Source organism: Taudactylus pleione, unplaced genomic scaffold, assembly GCF_031769625.1.
Source record: "Taudactylus pleione unplaced genomic scaffold, aTauple2 ptg000040l, whole genome shotgun sequence".
Lineage (NCBI taxonomy): Eukaryota > Metazoa > Chordata > Amphibia > Anura > Myobatrachidae > Taudactylus > Taudactylus pleione.
Window position 1 is genome coordinate 22,740,193 of NW_028284442.1, and position 14,550 is coordinate 22,754,742.

At 47.1% G+C, this 14,550-nt stretch overlaps 2 protein-coding genes across 2 annotated transcripts in view; one reads left to right on the top strand and one right to left on the bottom strand.

Annotated features, from left to right (window-relative positions):
• The window catches only part of SH2B2 (SH2B adaptor protein 2), a 163,783-nt gene that overhangs the window by 14,445 nt on the left and 134,788 nt on the right, over window positions 1-14,550 (top strand). The gene's annotated exons all lie outside the window — the stretch shown is intronic.
• LOC148538423 (uncharacterized) lies at window positions 5,846-6,832 on the bottom strand. The gene has a single exon (XM_088455537.1). It carries the CDS (start codon window positions 6,830-6,832, stop codon window positions 5,846-5,848), a length of 987 nt encoding a protein of 328 aa, XP_088311663.1.

The following is a 14,550-nucleotide window of genomic DNA, read 5'->3' on the forward strand; positions in this document are numbered from 1 at the left end:
ACCCCCGCCTACTTTCCCAGGGACATCTTTTCTGCGCATGCGCTGATCACTGGGAAAATGGCCGCCTCCATTTTCCCAGTGAGTGCTTGCTGCTCTATAGCGCCGGTCTGGCGCTACGGAAGCAGCACTTCGGGATCGACGGAGAGGTAAATATAATTACCTATGGGTGCAGGGTGTGCGATGTGAGCCCCCATGGACTAAGGAGCCCATGTGCACCGCACACACTGCACCCATTATAAAGATGCCTATGCCGAAGACCGGTAAACAAAGTAAGAAATAAGGATCTACAGGTATAATCGATTTCTTATCAAATATAAAGGGTTACTTTTGTGGTGCAAGTTGCAGTATTTATTTTTATGGATAGCTAATGCAAAGCAGATGCTCAATATATAGTTAAAAGGATACTGGGCCTGATTCAGAGCCGCTCGTAAGCACCGAGCGATGTTCGTACATCTGCGCATGCGTATGGGTCGTAATGCGCATGCGCCAACCAGTCACTGCGGTCGGAAAACGTGTGTTCGCAAATTTGCGAGTGCCTGCTAATTTGAGTGACAGGATGAGGCGTTTGTGGGTGGTAACAGGGGAAGGTGCTTTGAAACGGGGAGTGGAGATCCAAACGCAGGCGTGCCAAACGGTCAAAACGGGCGTTTTAAGGGTGTGCATAATTAACAAAGCAGCGTCATCGACCACGTCACTTGGTTGTTTCTTAGCCTGAACTGTTCGCATGATTGCGGTAGGAAAATCCAACCACAAGCACTGCGAGCAGTTCAGACGCCTTTCGATGTACTCGATTAATCCAATAAATAGCGGAGATGACGTAGGATGCGAGCGGCCAAGGGGCGTCTTTACAAAATAGCGAGCGCATATTTCGTTCGCTTGCTCAGACATAGAGGCGTCAACAGACCGCAAAGAGCGAGCGCTCAATTTAAATAGCCGGCCCCTTTTTCTGAACGAGCGAGCACAAATAGCGTCCGGCTCTGAATCAGGCCCACTGTTTATAGTCTATATTTTTATCGTATTTCCCATTATATAATTTGCATTTGTTTAAATAGATCCTCCCCCCCTCCCCCACAGCATTCACTATTTAGTCCAGAGAGGGAAGCCGGGCTCAGAGCAAAGCTTCTGGTGGGAGTTTAAGGCGGGACATGTAAAAGGTGACAGTGCTCACCAGACTTGCGGATGTCAGGAGGGAAGTATGCAGTGCCTCTCTCTTCCTGGCCCTTTTTTCTTAGCGCCCCTGACTAGAGTCCATTACACCCAAGGGTAGATCACAATCCAATACAGCAATTAAAAAATATATCCTAGTTTTTCATCTCTACTTGTATTTAAAGATAATAGGGGAGATTTATCAAGCCTTGGAGAGAGATAAAGTGGAAAAGTTGTCCAAAGTATAAACGCTCTAGGTCAGATCACCTCACACGCTCATGCAACACGATCACACAACGCTTTAACTAAAATAAAGACAGACACATTGCATTGGGTGAAATGGGACAGCTTTTTATTGAAACTATGGTAAACTATTTAAGTGAACCTATTTATTAAATTCTTAAATCTAATAATGTGAGAGAGAAAAATGGTGGCGGGGGCTTGGATGGCCTATTTTGCAAAACAACATATCAAACATAATGTAAGAAAAATAACAAATTAGCGGGCCTGAACAGCCCGCCCAATGAAACCTCGGGACCATCTGCCCCTTCGTTCCCTACAACTCGCAGGGTGTTGGCCTTCTGCCTGACCCTGCGGGGATTGCAACTTGGGGGGCCAGTGAGGGGGACCATACCACCTGGACCGGTGGTACTGATGACGCCCTAAAGTCCGCCCCAGGCGCACGGGCAACCCCCCAGAGATGAACTAAAACTATCAATAACTCGACAAAAACTAAAAGGCCATACAAAACCGGCCGCCATACCCAAGCCGACATCAACTAGAAACCTTATCAACTGAGGGAGGGTGGGTGGGCAATCTCCAGAAGAAAAGAGGGAGAATGGAGTCTAACTTACCCATAAATCTCCAGCTCAAACTCCACCCCCCCCCCCATAACTTGTGCTAATTGGCTAAATCACCAGCTCTAACCAAACCCTTCTCATTGAGGACTGCTAAACCCATTCAGCATTGCAGAGCGTGCCCGGTGACAGACCGGAGGTTTATGTCACTCCTGTCATACAAGGATGACCTCCGTGGTCTTAAACGCTCTAGGTCAGATCACCTCACACGCTCATGCAACACGATCACACAAAGCTTTAACTAAAATAAAGACAGACACATTGCATTGGGTGAAATGGGTCAGCTTTTTATTCAAACTACGGTAAACTATTTAAGTGAACGTATTTATTAAATTCTTAAATCTAATAATGTGAGAGAGAAAAATGGTGGCAGGGGCTTGGATGGCCTATTATGCAAAACAACATATCAAACATAATGTAAGAAAAATAAAAAAATTAGCGGGCCTGAACAGCCCGCCCAATGAAACCTCGGGACCATCTGCCCCTTCGTTCCCTACAACTCGCAGGGTGTTGGCCTTCTGCCTGACCCTGCGGGGATTGCAACTTGGGGGGCCCCCGTGCCAGTGAGGGGGACCGTACCACCTGGACCGGTGGTACTGACGACGCCCTAAAGTCCTCCCCAGGCGCACGGGCAACCCCCCAGGGATGAACTAAAACTATCAATAACTCGACAAAAACTAAAAGGCCATACAAGACCGGCCCAACAGGACAAAGTCCACCACCCTCCAGCTACTATCAATAACTCGACAAAAACTAAAAGGCCATACAAGACCGGCCCAACAGGACAAAGTCCACCACCCTCCAGCTACTGAACTAAACATCAAAACTCCTCAGACACCTAAACAAGTTTCTGGAAAAAATTTCTAAACCTCCTCTAGATAAATGGACCCCGTCTGGTCGAAATAGCTCCCTTTGTGACACCGATATATTATCATGCCTGGCTAGAGCGAGGGCTCTACCAACCACTGAATTAACCCTCCTTCTCGACATCTCTATGGCTCTAGGGCTCTCAGCCCCTCTCCAGACGAGTCTGGCCACAATTTCAGACCATATGATCCTGCAAAAAGGCCAAGCCTCCACAAGCGCAATCAACTCTCTCCTGATAGTCATCCTCAGATCAAGGCACGACCTGTCAGTTAGGTCATTCCCCCCCAAATGGACGACTAGGAAACGGGGGTACCCAAACCTAGCTACTGATTGCCGGAGGACCTCCTGCAGTTGCGCCCAACGCATACCCCGGTGCCCAATCCACCGGATATGCGGCATCTCTGGTAACTCTTGCTCAGACAAAAGCACATCAGACCATGCCAACCAAAACATGTAGGAATGACCTACAACCCAAATGAAAGTGTCATCAATCTGACCTCCTGGCAGGAAAAAAAGTAGAATAGATAGATTAATATAAAATCTTTGCAGGTATGGTTAAAATCAAATTATGTTAACTTTTGAGAGCTAGGGGATATGTCAGAAATAACACTAGGCCTATTTAATGAAAATCCTATTACCTAGCATAATGGGAGATTGGGCAGAAAAAATGGGGGGATCCCAACTTGGCCTAAGGCAAAAACACAAAACTTCCACTGGGCGGCAGGAGCCTAGGTTAAAACCAGTGATAAAACAAAAATTCCTCAAGACCCCCACCTAGGGCGAGTAGCTAGTCCCCAAGTTGGGATGAGCGAAAGGTCGAAGCCGGGCGTAACATAAGGTGACAACGCCCAGCTTTGAACCAACGTAGCGCCTACAGGCCAGCCATGCCCCCATCATCATAGGTCCTTTCGGGCCAATGAATGATTGGATGGGCCGTAATCCTGAGGCATCGACCCAGCAAGCAGGTGCAACCCTTCATTACCCCTGACCGAACCAAAAATTTTATTAAATGGGGAAAGGTACTAGGAACAGCCCTCCCATGAAGCCGCCGAAACTTGCCGGCGACCCAGAAGAGGACCACCCCCAGTGACCCCCCCCTTATGTTGCCAACAAAATGTTGGGGTTGTGCCGCGTTGCACCCTGCCCGCTGCGTCTTGCTTACCAGACGTCTGGAAAAGTGGAGAAGTGGCCCGTCTTTTGACGTAGCTCACGCCGCCACTTCTACCGTCCCCTTCTGGCAAGGAAAAAATGCACGTTGGCCGTGTCTCACAGCCCCCAAAAACAGATGTATGAGTAAGGTCAAAATTAGATCTTACCTCGCGGCCTCTCCCTCAATAGGAAACGGCTCCACCTTTCCCATGACGAGAGGTAAACCCTTAAGGTCCCAGGGGCCAGGGACCGGGATGCTAGGGCCTCCATGCTGTACGAACCACCTGCCAGACATAATCGGGACATGCATCACCGATCATGTTTGCCCAAGAGGCAATTCTCCTAAACCTTGCCCACTGAAAACGCGAAAGCGCGTCAGCAACATCATTATTAGTCCCTGGAACATGCTTGGTGTGAAAGTCAATATTAAATTGAAGGCAACGCGATATAATTTGCGCAATTAGTCTAATGGCGGGCAGACCCGTCACTTTTTGTCTGTTCAGCGCGTCCACTACCCCCATATTGTCGCACCAAAATATAATCGCCCTATCTTGCAATCGCCCCCCCCATAGCTCCATCGCGACCATGATGGGGAAAAGCTCTAACAACAGCATGTTCCTGGTCAAACCTTCTGCTATCCAGCTGCAGGGCCATCTCACCAAATCCCATAGCCCCAGCCGCGTCTGTGTACAGCTGCAATGTGACGTTTGATACCGGGGGGGCTTGCCAAATGTGAATGCCATTAAAATTAGTTAAAAAGGAATCCCAAATAACTAAATCACGCCGAATTTCGCTAGGTAATCGCAGAAAATGATGCAGGCTTCGAGCCTTTTGCGTCAGTCTTTCGAGCGTTCTACAGAAAATCCTTCCGACCAGAATGACCCTACACGCAAAGTTGAAAAGACCCAACAGCGACTGGGTCTGCCTTAATGTCATCTTACCCACTGACATCTTACCCACCTTTTCAACCGGTAAACGACAAAAACCCGCAACCGTATCGATTTCGATGCCTAAAAAGGAAAGTCTTGAGGTGGGTTCCTCTGTTTTGTTTACCGCAATGGGAACCCCAAAATCGGAAAACAGCTTGAGCGTGTTTTCGAGCAATTGCGCGCACCTAACTGAATCTCGTGGTCCCACTAATAAAAAGTCATCTTGGTAATGTGCAATGTCCGGTTCATGCGTCTCCCTAAACAGGCACCAGTGTAGGAAGGTACTAAATTTCTCGAAATAGGCGCACGAAATTGAGCACCCCATGGGCAGACTTTTATCAAAATAAAATCCGTCGTTGATCTTGAACCCCATTAAATGATAAACCTCCGGGTGCAGGGGAAGCAGTCGAAAGGCGGATTTGATGTCGACGTTACACATCAGCGCTCCTTCCCCGAAAGACCGAACCAAGTCAAGCGCATCATCAAAAGATTGATAGACTACGTGACAAAGTTCCTTTGGGATAGCATCGTTAACTGACAGACCCCTCGAGTACGAGAGGTGCTGAATAAAACGAAAGCTACCCTTGGTTTTTTTGGGGACCACTCCGACCGGTGATAAAACCAGACCCGGAATTGGAACTTCCGAGAAAGGGCCAAGTATCCTACCCAAGTCTATTTCTTTATTTACCTTCCCTTGTAAAATCAACGGCATGTCACGAGCTGAACGAAAGGTTCCGACCGGAACCTCCCTGCACCCTAGCTGCTAACGGAAGCCTAAACCCTACCGTAAAACCTTTGCGCAAGAACGTGGCTATGTCCTGAAGCGGGTACGCCTCAAGCCATGGTGCCATGGCCCCTGCCTTGACAGGCGTGGGGGCCCTGCTTAGAATGGTTGACTTACTTGGTGGAGGGGGCACTAGGGCCACGGCTGGCACTGCCCCCTTTTCCCCCTGACGCGCCTCCGGAACCTTTTGCGCAGTCCTTAATTGGATGGGAGCCACCGCAACGGATGCATGTGTGTCGAAAACGACACCGCCCGCCCAATGCGCATTGACCATTGTTGAAGGCAAAGCACTTGCCATGTCCTGACTTGGGACCCGCCCCCCGCGCTGATCCTCCGCCCGGTGCAGCTGACTGTCCCCCAAAACTCCTCTGCAAGGGTGCCCCCTCTATTTGCATGCGCTGTGGTTGTATGACGTCCACAAAAATCTCGACGTCTTTTGTCTCGAAGTCTATAACTTCCCTACCGTGCTGCTTACGACGAAATTCTTCGTCGTACACCTGCCATGCGCCGCCTCTGGAGTTGGTGAACATATCATGAATGAAGTACATGCGCATATGCTCATCGGGACGTGTCTCCAAGTAGCAAGAGGCAAAGATATACATGTTTTTTAACCAAACATGATAGGACATGACACCGTCGCGGGCCGACCCACCATTCTTTTTCACGGATACCCAAGCTCTTTTCCCCCGGCTGGTAAGCGCGAATACGTTGACATAACGGCCGCGCCTGATCCGGTCCCGGACCCTGGGCCGAACCCCACGCAGCACCGCTGTGTTAAAGCATAAGACTCCCTCCGAACAATCCGAATTCACTGACATGCTGCTGCTGGACGAACGGTGCTTGCGCCTATATCGCCTGGACCTCTTCCTGCCAGCTCGTCTTGACACCTCAGAGGAATCCGAGGAGGTGGAGGAAAGACTACTTGTTCCCTGCTCTGACCTATGTCGCCTACGCTTCTTGCTTCGCTGCGCCGATGCTTCCTGGCTACTACTGGAGCTACCGATCCAATCGGGATCGATGGAAGACTCACCATCCGACTGACCAGCCGCACCTTCTGCGACCGTGGCTAGGGGCCTTTCGCTTCTGTCTTGACTCTGCATCGTAGAATCCAATAAGCTCTCTCCTGCTGGAACACAAACAATGCTGTCTTGTACAGAAACCTTGAAGCGTTCCTGGGGGCGCCCGGGGACCCGAAGCGCCGACAAGCTTATCCGCCAGCTCTGCAACGATTACGTCACCCCTCCCGAAGCTGTCTGAGTGCTGTTCTGAGCCAACAAGGGCACCAGCGCAGAGAGCAGTGATGCGCACAGTGTGGATGCGGTCTCTGCGCGCAGCACTGGCTCCACCACGGAAGCAGCCGCGGATCTTGTCCGGGGCGCTGTGGACCCGCGCACCACATCCGCATATGACCTGCTACTAAAACTACGCGCAGGCACACCTCCCCCCATCCTTTCCGTGGAACCAGCAGAGGGGGGGTGCTGCCTCTTATGGACGCCCCGCCATTGATGGAAAAGGACTCACTGGTGTCAGAGGGGGACGTAATGACCCCCTCATCCAGCAGATGGCGCACATTGTGTCGCCTACCATCCCGCCTAGCAATACCGCTACCGGCGCTGCTTTGGGCATTCCGGTCCCACACAACCGCAGCCCTACTGGACTGCGCGCCGCTGTGGGCCGCCGGGCGCGCTGTACGCCTCGGCACGGGAGACCCCGCGGGAACGGTTAATGGAGGCGGGGGGGAGGCGGGCATGATCCCCCCGTCTCGATGCGCGCACAGGCGGGGATGCAGGCACCGTTGCCGCTCCCCGCCGAGAAGCAGGTCTGTTTTTTACTTCTGCCGCTAGATCCGGCGTGAGCCGAGGGTAACGCGTTATGCATAGGAGGGGAAGGCGCCGCTCCCCTCCTCTTGCTGCGCCTCTTGGCCATAGATGCGGACGGCCCGTCCACACCCTGGCCAGACGCCAAACCAGCTACACGCGGTGATCCGCGTGACGCTGGCCTTGCGGCCGGGATGGGTGAGCTAGACAGCCCTCTAATGGCCGCCCGTCTGCGAGCCCCCACGCGAAGCCTGCCCCCCTCCCTCGCCCGCTGATGGCCAGACGTTAGTTCGTGGCCTGCGGGCCGACCGCGCAAGGCGATATGTGATCCCGCTCCCGCGGCCACCGCATCAATTAGGTATCGGGCAGGTATGCCCACAGCATGCTGGGGGCGATCCATGAGGGTGAGGAAAGAGAAAAGGAATGGAAAGAGAAGGAAAAAGGAGGAAGTAAGAAAAGTAGTAGAGGGGATGTGTAAGGAGAGACAGGTAGAAACAGATGGGGTGTATTATAACAATATAAAGCACAAATAAACAAAAATATAAAGTATGGCAACCGTAATACAGTCAAATACACAGAGTAATGATGACAGTACTTCACCAATCCAATCTCCAGAAGAAAAGAGGGAGAATGGAGTATAACTTACCCATAAATCTCCAGCTCAAACTCCACCCCCCCCCCCATAACTTGTGCTAATTGGCTAAATCATAACTTGTGCTAATTGGCTAAATCACCAGCTCTAACCAAACCCTTCTCATTGAGGACTGCTAAACCCATTCTGCATTGCAGAGCGTGCCCGGTGACAGACCAGAGGTTTATGTCACTCCTGTCATACAAGGATGACCTCCGTGGTCTATCACTCAGCTACTAACTGTCATTTATCTCGCACAGTCGTTGAAATGACAGTGAAGCTATGTACGCACTGGAGCAATGTCGTTACGATTTGGCCATATCGTAACAACATATCGTGCAGTGTGTATGGGCAATATACGTGCTCCCATGGTCGCTTGCGGCGTCGCTAGGTTTGATGTGCTACACATCAATTCTGATGATATCGCAAGCGACCCCATTCATGTTAATGAAGGACGGAACGAGTGGTTGTTCCGTCGTTCATAACATCTCTCTAATGTTTAACCGCGGTACGATAAGTCGTCCTGGTACATATCGTCCAATGTGTACCTAGCTTTAGAAGCTGATTGGTTGGTTTGGGCAACTTCTCCACTTTATCTCTCTCTCAGGCTTTGTAGTCCTTCCTCTATACCTTGTAACTTGTTTAAGGAGTCCCAAAAATCAGCAGATTGCCCGCCATGGGCCAAAACCAGTGGTTGTCCGACTTTTGGGATTGGTGATCTAAAAGACCACAATGGTATAAAATGTAATATTTATTAAGTCAACTAGGCAATGGACTGCAAAATGCCCAAATTGCCATCAAATATACTTACCTGACCTCAGGGCTAGATGCACCAGCTTAATGTGGGGAGAGGTTTCTGCGGTGTATTCTACAATCACTACTTCATTCTAATACTGTGCTATCTGGCTTTCATGGAAGCGGTGTACAATGGTACTTACTCCTCCTGCCATCACACATACCACTTCCCAGTTTGCCAATCCCAGCGAGAGTTGAACGATGCTGTCCTGAAAGTTTGATTTATCCCATGCACACCCGTTCTTTCAGCCCCTCTCACTTATTCACCTCATCTGACATCGGGGAGATCACCACGTAGTGAATGGGTACAGTTATATACCACTACTGCAGAGGTTACTAAACTTGGACATCAAGGCAATATAATGGTCCAGGTTTTATGGATAACCATTCTTGGGCACAGATGACTTAATAAGTACCTCAGTCTTTTGATTTACCAGGGATATCCTTAAAATCTAGGAACCCCTGTACTACAGTATATGAGCCTGTGTGCGACTGTGTCTTTACAGTGGAAAAATAAGGTTCTAAAGCCTTTAAAATGGCCTTGAGTTAGAGATCCTGTATAATAAATTAAATTCCATTCTTACAACAGCATCTCATACTATGACCGGTAAATGCTATTTTTTTGTGAGCTGTACGTGCGTACAGGTTATATTCACTGAGATATGTAGCAGCACCAGCATTGAAGGCCTTCATAATGTGTGAAAGAGCTGGTCACAGTAGGAGAGACTTAATAATAATCATTTTAAAAGTTTCCTTCTTTGTTATTAGTTAGAAAACATACATTACACACACGAGTGCAGACATATGGAGGGATACCGGTTCACTTTAAATCTTACCAAACCAAAACATATTCATTTTATGTGCAATTGTTATTGTAGTGCAATGGTCACATTTAAGTTACAGAATATGAAAGGACATTGCGAAGCCCTAATGTTTGCAGTCTACATTCATTTACAGTGATTTATTTCACAACTGTAGTGTGATGGCTTGCAAGTCATCAACACAAATCATCTGCAGAGTACATGGGTCACTGGAGAAACTTTAGTTACTAATGAGTAGTTCTAGATCATATTTGCAATTGCAAATGAAAGACTTGCAGTGATTTTCTTATCTTTTAAATTACTATTTTTATTGATTGCTCTCTATATTTGGTGTATTTTTTTCTAACGAGGAGCACATTTTCAATTACCACATTGAATGTCATACCCAAAGCTAGGTACACACTTGTACAATCATACTCCAGATGCAGTTTTTTTTATTTTTTTTAAACATATTTTTATTGTAAGACTGCAATAAACAATATAGCATGTTGGTCAGAAAATAACAAGACATCAATAGGACTACAACAGTAATATATAATACAATCCATCCATGGGGAACGTATCATTACAGGATCTAAAATGGGGGTCTGCCTGAGGACACGGTTTCTTCATTATACCAGGCTGTAAGTTGGACTGCAGCACGGAGCGTGTCTTTAACCTGAGGTGTTAATGTGTGAACATACGGAAGCCAAATGTTAAAGAACTTCTCTGCCTCCTTGTCTTTATTAGGGATAGTTCTAGCCAATCCATGTTAAATAGGTACGCAATTCTAGGCTGTAAACCATTGAGTGTTAAAGTGTCAGTGGAAATCCATTGGGATAATATGTTTTTTTTTGCAGCTGCTGCAATCTTTGCTAGTAGTAAACGGGCACCTCCAGGGGGACAGGATGACCCAGATGATGGTACAATATCCCACATAGCCCACTCGGTGTTAGTTCAAAACCAATTCCTAGCGTGGTGGATATATATATGTGTACTAAGGACCAGAACCTCTGTATCTCCGCACAGTGCCACATGCAATGCATTAGATCCGCATCAGGTTGACCACATTTAAAACAATTTGAATCTGTGGAAGTACCTGTACTGAATCTTAATTTGGGGGTGAAATAGGCGCGATGTAGTAATTTATATTGCATTTCAGCGTATGAAGCCGAAAATAATTGCTTATTAAGTCTAATAAAAGATTTTAAAATGGTGGATAGGGGTATGTTAGGGAATGTAGAATGCCACTTGGCAACTCCTGCTGTCTCCACCTCCAGATTTATTTCCCGGCGTATATAGGTGTATAACATAGAAGTAGAAAATGACATAGAGGAGCAGCGAGACAGCACATCATCCAAACCACTTTTCCCAGATGTAATGGGAATTTTAGCGAGTAAAGTATTGACATAGCTACGTATTTGGAAATATATGAATAGTGGGATTTGGATACAGGGAAATTTTTCCTGTATTTGGTTGTGAGAGTAAATAGTCATGGTGGATAGGTCTAGTAATTGATATATGTAACGAAGTCCCTGTGTGTTCCAGGTTTTGAAAATCTGTGTTAAAAAACCAGCATCAAACCCTGGGTTATGACCAGTAAGAAGGAACAAGGAGACGTAGGGAGGGACTCTCATTTGAGTTCTGGCTCGTCGCCAAGCCATGCATGTAGTATGAAGTAGTAGATTTTGTGTTATGTGAGGTGGGAAAGACAAGGGTCGTGTGCGTAACAAACTAGTGGAATTTCAGCACTAAAAGATTGCTGTATTGGAGTGTCAGCAAATCCATTTGTTCCTCTAATCCAGTCAATTGCGTATCGGTAATTTGACGCTATAGCATAGGATTTTAAACAAGGGAGGTTGATTCCACCTAAAGTAGGTGGTTGGCTGAGTTTGAATAGTGAAATTCTGGGGTTTTGTCCGCCCAAATGAATTTGCTGAACGCTTTGTTAATCAATTTTAGGTCAGACTCCAAAGGAAGCAAAGGGAGCATCTGAAAAAAATATAAAATCCTGGGAAAGGATATCATTTTAAGTAACTGACATCTACCGAGGTATGAGAGTGGGAGGTGTTTCCATTTTTTAAAATCTAGAAGTGCACGTTGTATTAGAGCAGGGAAATTGACTGAACATAGGGCCGAGGGATGTGCCGGAATGTTAAGGCCCAAGTATTTTAGAGTTGTCTTGGCCCATTTAAATGGAAAAGAATCTTTCCAATTTTTTGTGATGCAGTTTTTCTTATGATTACACTTAAGGTGCACATCCACTAGGCGACTATGGAAAGACAGTACGATTACGACATCGTAATCGTACCGTCGCTCCTTATCCCCTGCAGTGCCTACACTGAACGTTTAATCATTCAGTGTAGGCACCCTCCATCATCCCCGAACATGGCCAATCTGCTGTTATCGGCAGATTGACCTGCATGTTCGGGCGATGATTGATGCACGCTGGTCGTTTCCGACATTATAGTGCACAATTTGTGCACGATTAATGAACAATTGCACGACTATGATGTCATTAATATCTGCTAGTGGATACACGGCATGACAATAGAAAGTCCTGATCATTGTGCAGATTCACACGTACACACCTTTACAATATACCTTGCAATCCGCGGTCCTCATCTGTCAAAACCGTCTGCTGAAAAGATTGTGACTGTACACACTCTATAGATATCTGGCTATGTACAGGAGGAGAACTGGAAGCATAGCCATTTCCGTACAGTAGTGCCTTGTGTAGACTATGTTAAGGTAATTCAAGCAGTTATAAAAGAAGAGATGCAAGAAGCATAGTTGCTGGACCAAAGATTTGCTGCTGAGGTGAGACACTTTTTCCAATATGCTATGAGGTCTCTTAGTTAGACTAATCCTGGTAACTTCACAAATTTTCTGCAAAAGGATGACCCTATCTTCCAGGAACTACTCCAACCCGTCACCCCACTCATAGAAAAGGATGACACCTATTTAAGGAGACCCATTCCTGCAGAGCAGAGACTGGTGGTTACATTACGGTTATTGGCTACTGGTAGGACACTGGCTGATCTGAGGTACAGCACAGCTATATCTTCTCAAGCCCTGGGACAGATAATACCTGAGACCTGTGAATTCATCACTCAAATTCTTCAGGAGCAATACATTAAAGGCTGTATTTGGAGCTGTAGCAACTGTTGTGGTGGAGGACGGTTAAAGACGGGGATGGAGTGGTAGCAGAACATATATCAAATTGAGCAGAGTGGCTCTGTAGATATGACGGTGCCTGAGCCAATGGGGCAGACCAGATGGGCCTATACTGTTCCTGCTGGTCATGGGATTTTATTCTGCTTGACTGGTGTATTGGGTCAGTTCACCTCAGTTTCCCCTATGTAGGACCTCAATGACAATCCTCTCTGCCTCACTCCTATTCTCTGGATCCAACCTCCTCTGTTTCTTTGCAATGGATGCTCCCACCAGGTCCATCTCGTCCTCATCTCTCTCCATCAACTGGTTTGCAGACTCCAGGATGCCGCGAATTATGACCTCAGCGTTATTATCCCCTGCCTCACATGGCCTTTTCCTTTCTCTCCTGAAGGACAAGCCAGGTTGGGTTGCTATGTGGCGGGAGTAGTAAACTGGGTAGGAGATGGTGTCTCAACCTCTTCCTCCATAGTAGCCGGTGTCCCCTCCTCGATAAGCAGTATTGGCCATATAATACAACTATATAAGTAAATATTTGTTAATTGCTTGATTTTACATTTCCTCAATATTTTATTTCAGTTCCCGTCAACCGTTGAAGAGTGGCAAAGCTATTGCTCAAGATTTTGAACAATAATGGAATTTCCCAAAATGTGGTTGAGCAACAGATGGGAAACATGTCTGTATTATGCCACCCTCTAATAGTGGATCTTATTTCTATAATTATAAGGGCTTCTGTAGTATAATATTAATGTCCACTGTAAATCCCAAATATGAATTCATATTTGTGGATATAGGGAAACATGGCAAGGTACCATCATGTGATCAAGATAAATTAGGACTCGATTTTGTGTTGGTGGCTGAAGAAGCAGTTGCATTCTATTGTTAATGTTTTAAAACCCTACCCACAAAAATACACTCACTCAAGAAAGGAGAATATTCCATTATAGGTTGTATAGCCTGGCAAGAGGTGGAGAATGCATTTGGCATACTAAGCAATAGGTTTAGGATTTTTCATACTGCCATTAACCTTCGTCTGGATAAAATAGACATTGTGGTTTTAGCATGTTGTGTACTGCCCAACTATTTAAGGCGTAAAAGATATAGGAGGAGATGCACTAAGCCGTGGAGAGAGATAAAGTACCAACCAATCAGCTCCTAACTGTCACTTTACAGGTTGTCTTTGAAACATGACAGTTAGGATTGGTTGGTACCTTTATCTCTCTGCAAGGCTTAGTACATCTACCCCTTACTGCAGGGATGGGGAACCTCAGGCCCGGGAGCCGTATAAGGCCCCCGGAATCATTTGGTCTGGCCCTCTGAGCTTTTTTGTGCTATCTTCATCTGGCTAGCACAGTGCCTAGAATGGCACCCTGTAGCCAGAATCTATGCAGCAGTGCTGCCTGGAGCGTCCTTAGGAAGATTTAGACAGTCACACCGCTGCCCTTACAGCTCCTCGGAGCATCCTCAGTATACTCCTGGCATTGCTGTGATCACCATCTATTGTGGCCCCACCCCTGTGTGACATCACACAGAGGGGGTGTGCCCTGCACCAGACCCGCAAATAATATTATATATATCAAAATGGCCCTTGGCAGAAAAAA

Excerpts from the sequence above, each read along its gene's own strand:
- LOC148538423 (XM_088455537.1), bottom strand. The coding sequence starts at position 6,832 with ATGCAGAGTCAAGACAGAAGCGAAAGGCCCCTAGCCACGGTCGCAGAA.